This window comes from Hipposideros armiger, unplaced genomic scaffold, assembly GCF_001890085.2.
Source record: "Hipposideros armiger isolate ML-2016 unplaced genomic scaffold, ASM189008v1 scaffold_239, whole genome shotgun sequence".
Lineage (NCBI taxonomy): Eukaryota > Metazoa > Chordata > Mammalia > Chiroptera > Hipposideridae > Hipposideros > Hipposideros armiger.
This window is the reverse complement of record NW_017731589.1, coordinates 798,878-804,853: the sequence shown is the minus strand read 5'-3', so window position 1 is coordinate 804,853 and position 5,976 is coordinate 798,878. Positions and strand designations below refer to the sequence as shown.

Genomic DNA, 5,976 nt, shown 5'->3' with positions numbered 1-5,976 from the left:
GTAGCATCCTGGGCTTGGGGTGCTGTGGACTGAAGCTACACTGAGCAGGTCAGGGGGCTAGCACGGTGAAGACATCAGTTGGAGTGACTGGGTGAGGTGCCAGGTAGAGGCAAGCAACCACATCCCCTGTCTCAGGGACCCCAAGGTCCTAGCCACTTTGCAGACACCCAAGGGAAGCCCAGAGGTTGTGTGACAAGGGAAAGGACAAGATGAGGTGAAGTCTTAGAGTTTGCTGGGCTCCAAGGTGGCTCCGGCCTCCTCTAGCCATGAAATGTATGGGTCTCCCTAGAGGGAGAAGCAGTTTTTATCTCTACACGTCGAGGCAGCTATTGCTGGGTACAGAATTCTGGGGAGAGGTCCGATTCTCACAAAATCCCAGAATCTGGCCAGCTCCCCTCCACGTCTGTGTACCTTGGGGTCACATGACACACACACATTCCACCTGCGAGACTGGCTGAGCCCCTGGTTCCCTGCCTTGCTCCTCCTCGTCCAGATCCGGGAGCTGGTCCCCGAATCCCAGGCTTACATGGACCTCCTGGCGTTTGAGAGGAAACTGGATCAAACCATCATGCGGAAGCGGGTGGACATCCAGGAGGCTCTGAAGAGGCCAATGAAGGTGCTTGATTTGGGGATGGGAAGAAGGCTGTGTGTCCTGTCCCCAGAATGGAGAAGCGGGGTTGCCCTGGGGCTGGGCGTACAGTGTTCGCTCTGTGGGACACTCTTTATTTCGACAGCAAAAGCGGAAGCTGCGTCTTTATATCTCCAATACCTTTAACCCTGCAAAGCCGGACGCCGAGGATTCTGATGGCAGCATCGCTTCCTGGGAGCTGCGGGTGGAGGGGAAGCTCCTGGATGACGTACGTCCTGGCCCAGGTCTCTCCAGGTGTCCTGGGGTGGGTATGGGGCTGCGCTGAGGACGGAGCTAGACGTTTGCAGGAAGGGTTAGGGAATCAGCCCTGGCCAGGGTGGGAGGCCTAGAGAGACATCTGAGGTGCGAGGCCTGCTTCTAACCGCGCTGCCTACCCAACCAGCCCCACCCCCTCCCTGTTCATGCTGCCCCCATGGTCCCTGTTCTGCCCCCACGGTCCCTGTTCCTCTCCCACAGCCCAGCAAGCAGAAGCGAAAGTTCTCTTCCTTCTTCAAGAGTTTGGTTATTGAGCTGGACAAAGACCTCTATGGCCCTGACAACCACCTAGTTGAGGTAAGACCCAGACCCCTCTTGCCCTTGAATCGCCGCCTGTCCACAGGCCCAGGTCCCTGAAGAACCTGGACCACAGTCCCATCAGCTGCACAGATTTGAAGCAGCGACCAACCTAGAGCCCCAGGCCCCACCAGCCCGAATGGGCCCATGAGATGACCTAGCTCTTCTGCCCTGGACAGTGGCACCGGACGCCTACCACCCAGGAGACGGATGGGTTCCAGGTGAAGAGGCCGGGGGACCTGAGTGTGCGTTGCACGCTGCTCCTCATGCTGGACTACCAGGTCCGTGCCAGCCCCACCACCCCCACACCCTTTCTCTTAGGGTGGGACGAGGCCTCCCAGCTGCACATCCCAGGAGCCCCCATTCTCCTCCCTACCCCCCTTTTCCAGAAGCATGTTTACAAGGAGTGCCCCCATCCCGGCCCCACACTGCCTGGCCCTCAGCCCTTGCCACTGCCTTTCTAATTTTCATGGTCACCATTTCCCAGCCTCCCCAGTTCAAACTGGACCCCCGCCTGGCCCGGCTGCTGGGGCTGCACACACAGAGCCGCTCCGCCATCGTCCAGGCCCTGTGGCAGTATGTCAAGACCAACCGGCTGCAGGACTCGCATGACAAGGAATACATCAACGGGGACAAGTATTTCCAGCAGGTAGCCCGAACCCCGGGACGTGGGGAGCAGGCAGAGTTGCTGGTAGGGGAAGTGGCTCTACTAAGGTACCCCTACCTTCTAGAGTCCCAGGTATCAGAAACGGCACGTAGTGATGGTCTCAGAGCCAGAACCAGGGCCCTAGTCCAGGCCCTACCACGGTGCAGCTCTGTGTGGCAGCCCACTCATTTTAGCCAGCCCGGGTTCGGAATATCTGAACCCCTACAAGGCCAACAGCTTTGGGGAATGTAAGGTTCTTGGCACTTGGAGTGGAATTCCCGGGTTCTAGTCCTGGGTCTTGACTCCGGGTAAGTTACTTAGCTCTTTTGAGCCTTGTTCCTTGTCTTTGCAATGGGGTGACACCACCTGTCCCATCTATCCCACTGGGCAGTTAGGAAAATCAAATTGTTGTGAAAGGGGTTTGACAAAAATTCTACCAAAGCAGAGATGATTAGTAATACACTTTAAATAAATACAGCAGATAAACCTGAGGAGTAGAAAGAACAGTCGATGTTTATTGGGCACTTGCGTACCAGGCATTGTTTCAAGCGCTTTATGTCTACTGATTCGTTGAATTCTCACCGCAACCCTGGGAGAGGAGTACTTTTGCTATCCCCATTTTAGAGATGAAGGAACTGAGGTCTGAGTCATTAAGTAACTTGCTCAGGTTACATATTGGGTCGTCGGGAAAGTCATGCCGCATTTTTGCATTGAAAAACATAGAATAATATGTCATGACTTTCCCGACGGCCCAATAGCAAGTGCTGGAAGCAGGATTTATACCTAACAGGACAACCCAGGGCCCCTGTTCTCAAGTGACCTGCAGCCGCCCTAGTCCCAGCCCTATGAGCACTGAGGAATTAGACTTGCTCCCGGCTTCTTGTGGCTTTTCCAGAATGAAGGATCTAGCACTGTAGCTATGCTCTTTTCAAGCACAGAAGACTGGTTTCTCTCTCTCTCTCTCTCTCTCTCCCCAGATTTTTGATTGTCCCCGACTGAAGTTTTCTGAGATTCCTCAGCGCCTCACAGCTCTGCTGTTGCCCCCTGACCCTATTGTCATCAACCACGTGATCAGGTGAGGCCCCAAGTTGCTCCTAAGACCGAGGAACCATTGTGTCCTGTCCTCCCCGTCCCTCCCGTCCCTGTGCCCCCTCCCTCCTCCCTGCATCTGCCCTGGGGGCAGGTGAACACCAAGGGCCGGACTTCCTGGCAGCGTGGACCCTTCGGACCAGAAGAAGACGGCGTGCTATGACATTGATGTGGAGGTGGAGGAGCCGCTGAAGGGGCAGATGAGCAGCTTCCTCCTGTCCACAGCCAACCAGCAGGAGATCAGCGCTCTGGACAGTAAGGTGGGGCCAGAGCCCAGAGCTGGAGTGGGACTTGAACCCAGAAATGACAAAGCACAGACAGAACAGACAGGAGCGTGGGCCTATGGGGAGATGGAGGACAGGTGGCTCTTCCCCCCTTCCCTGGGACTGCAGAGGCATGGTGGGGAGGGGGCCCAAGGGATGGCCCTTCAAAGGAACAGCAGCAGTCCTCCCCCCACGTGCCCCCTCCTCCCCCTCCTCTCCCACATCACCATGGCCAGGTGAAAGCGGCTGTCTTTCTACCTGTAGATCCATGAGACGATTGAGTCCATAAACCAGCTCAAGATCCAGAGGGACTTCATGCTAAGCTTCTCCAGAGACCCCAAAGGCTACATCCAAGACCTGCTCCGCTCCCAGAGCCGGGACCTCAAGGTGAAGGGGACTCAGGGAGCACTGGATGGAAGACAAGCATATCGGGAAGACAGTGAACGTTGTACCCGGGGGCTGGAGGGGTTCCGGGCTCAGGGCTGACCCCACTGTTCCCTCCCAGGTGATGACAGATGTGGCAGGTAACCCCGAGGAGGAGCGCCGGGCTGAGTTCTACCACCAGCCCTGGTCCCAGGAAGCTGTCAGCCGCTACTTCTACTGCAAGGTGTGGAGGGGCCATGTACCTCAGGCCACCGCCCCTCACTCCAAGAGAAACCATGGCCCTCACCTGGGGGGAGCCCTGCCTGCTCCCAGATGCTCTTCTGGGTCGGAAGCGGGAGGGCCAGGTGGCGGGAGTTGTCCTGTCACTCACCAGCAACACCATAACCCCACTCCTGCTCTTATTTCTTTAAAGATCCAGCAGCGCAGGCAGGAGCTGGAGCAGTCGCTGGTGGTGCGTAACACCTAGGAGCCCCGGGAAGGCGCACAGTGGGCCCGCGCCTGTCCCCCAAGGCCTTGCCATCGCCCCTCTGCCACCTGCCTGCCTTCGGGTGAGGCAGGGAACTGGATTAAAGGTCATTCATCTGACAGCAGCCGTGTGGTCATTGGCAACTGGGAGGGAGGGAGAAAAGGAAGGCCCTGTGTCCCTCTGGGGAAGCGCCCCAGCCCCCTCCCTCGGATTGGATTCCTCTTCTGGCTTGGTGTCCCTAGAGCTAAGAACACTTTGGCAGAAGACACTTTTAATAACATTTTCTTATTAAAAAAATACAGCAACAAGCTCTCCATCTGTCGGTCCATCTTGCCTCGCCCTCCCGGGGCTGAGGCAGCGAAGGGAAGTGTGCGCAGTGCGGGGCCTGGGCGGGCTAGGTGCTGTTGGCCTGCTCCTGCTCAAACAGCGCCATGGCCAGCTGGGCGCGGCCCCCCAGCCCCTCCAGGTTGCTGAGGCGGCAGCGGTGGTAGAGCTCCTCGCTGAGCCGAGGGCTGCAGTCCCGCAGAGAGAACTTCTGCACCAGCCCTGGCTCCACGGCCCGGAAGAGGTGGAGCCCTGAGAACCGGAGGAACACATCCATCACCTCCAGCCCCTCCAGGGCTTCCTCCTCTTCCTGGCCTGCCAGTTCAGCAGCCAGCCGGGCGCGGGCCGCCAGGTAGTCGGCATTGTAGAAGCAGCCCTCTGCGGACGCGTGGCGGTCAAACCTGCCTCCCCCGGGAGCCCCCCGGGAAGGGTCAGCACCAGGAGGGGATGGGGGGTCAGGGCCAGCCCCTGGGGGCCCTGGAGGAGACCTCTGTGGCGCCAGGGCAGGGTTGAACTCCTGGAAGTGGACTGGAAAGAAGGCCTGCCAGCCGGAGATGGCATTCATGCGGCAGCGGTTCAGGACTTCGGGCCCAGGCCGGGTCCACACGGTGGTGAGGAAGAAAAGCGTGTCCACCGGGTGCTTCTTGGAGACCACGTCCATGAGCCGCACCTGGGAAGGCGCCTCTGCTCGCACGGCGAGCCAGGCCAGCCTCGTCCCAGGGTACCGTCGCTCTAACTCAGCCGCTGCAGCCTTCACCCCGAGAAATGGGTCCAGGGCCCCTCGGCCACCTTCCCGCGGCCCATAGACCAGCAACAGGGTGAGCAACGCGTGCTCTCGTGGCTCCAGAACGCTGGCCGCAAAGGCCTCGAGGAACGCAGGGGCCACGGCGGCTTCGGCCACCAGGAGTGGCAGCACAAGCTGCACGCGGGTGGCCTCCGTGACATAGGGCATAGGTAGGATTTCTACCCGGCTCAGGGGCCGCAGCAGGCTGACCCTGCGAGCCAGGGCCCGCCGGTGCCCACGCTGCGTGACGGCCTCCAGCAGCAGGTCCAGCGTGTACTCCATGCCCCGTGCTGGGTCGAAGCGCCGGTAGCCGTTGAGCAGCCGCTGCTTCTGGAAGCGCAGGCGGGGCTGATAGCGCCGATTGAGCTGCTCCACGGCCGTCTCCACGGCGTCGCCCACATCTGCCCGGCTAGCCCCTTGCAGTGGGCACTTGGGGGCCCCGTCTGCACAGGAGAAGGTGTGCTGCTCTGTGAAGTAGTCCCAGCCTAGCACCTCAAAACGAGAGTGCGGTGTGAACGGGGCAGGGAGCCCCACAGGCCAGCTCAGCCCTGCCTCCCCCTCAGGAGTCAGCACGGTCAGGTTCCGGATCTGAGCCTAGGGTGGGAGGGACGCACAGTGAGTGCCCATTTCAGTGGTCAGGACCCAATCTGACCTGGGCTCTGAGCTCCGTCCTGACTCTGGCATCCCTCGGCTAGTCCCTGTACTTTGCATCCTCTGTGAACCTCGGTGGGCCTATGAAATGAACCACACCCACCTCACACAAGTGCTGCGAGGAGGAGGAGGAGGAGGAGGAGGAGGAGGAGGAGGAGGAGGAGGAGG

General features: G+C 59.5%; 2 protein-coding genes across 2 annotated transcripts in view; one reads left to right on the top strand and one right to left on the bottom strand.

Annotated features, from left to right (window-relative positions):
• SMARCD3 (SWI/SNF related BAF chromatin remodeling complex subunit D3) overlaps positions 1–4,170 on the top strand; it is a 9,435-nt gene extending 5,265 nt beyond the window's left edge. Inside the window, exons 4-13 of the mRNA XM_019655360.1 lie at positions 290–616; positions 735–857; positions 1,106–1,201; positions 1,381–1,482; positions 1,689–1,850; positions 2,825–2,922; positions 3,061–3,196; positions 3,464–3,586; positions 3,705–3,806; positions 3,996–4,170. Of these exons, the coding sequence (XP_019510905.1) occupies positions 290–616; positions 735–857; positions 1,106–1,201; positions 1,381–1,482; positions 1,689–1,850; positions 2,825–2,922; positions 3,061–3,196; positions 3,464–3,586; positions 3,705–3,806; positions 3,996–4,049 (1,323 nt within the window). The 3' untranslated portion in view covers positions 4,050–4,170. The remainder of the gene's footprint in view (positions 1–289; positions 617–734; positions 858–1,105; positions 1,202–1,380; positions 1,483–1,688; positions 1,851–2,824; positions 2,923–3,060; positions 3,197–3,463; positions 3,587–3,704; positions 3,807–3,995) is intronic.
• Positions 4,171–4,303: 133 nt separating this feature from the next.
• CHPF2 (chondroitin polymerizing factor 2) overlaps positions 4,304–5,976 on the bottom strand; it is a 15,471-nt gene continuing 13,798 nt past the window's right edge. Inside the window, exon 4 of the mRNA XM_019655417.1 lies at positions 4,304–5,751. Coding sequence (XP_019510962.1) covers positions 4,444–5,751 — 1,308 coding nt within the window. The 3' untranslated portion in view covers positions 4,304–4,443. The remainder of the gene's footprint in view (positions 5,752–5,976) is intronic.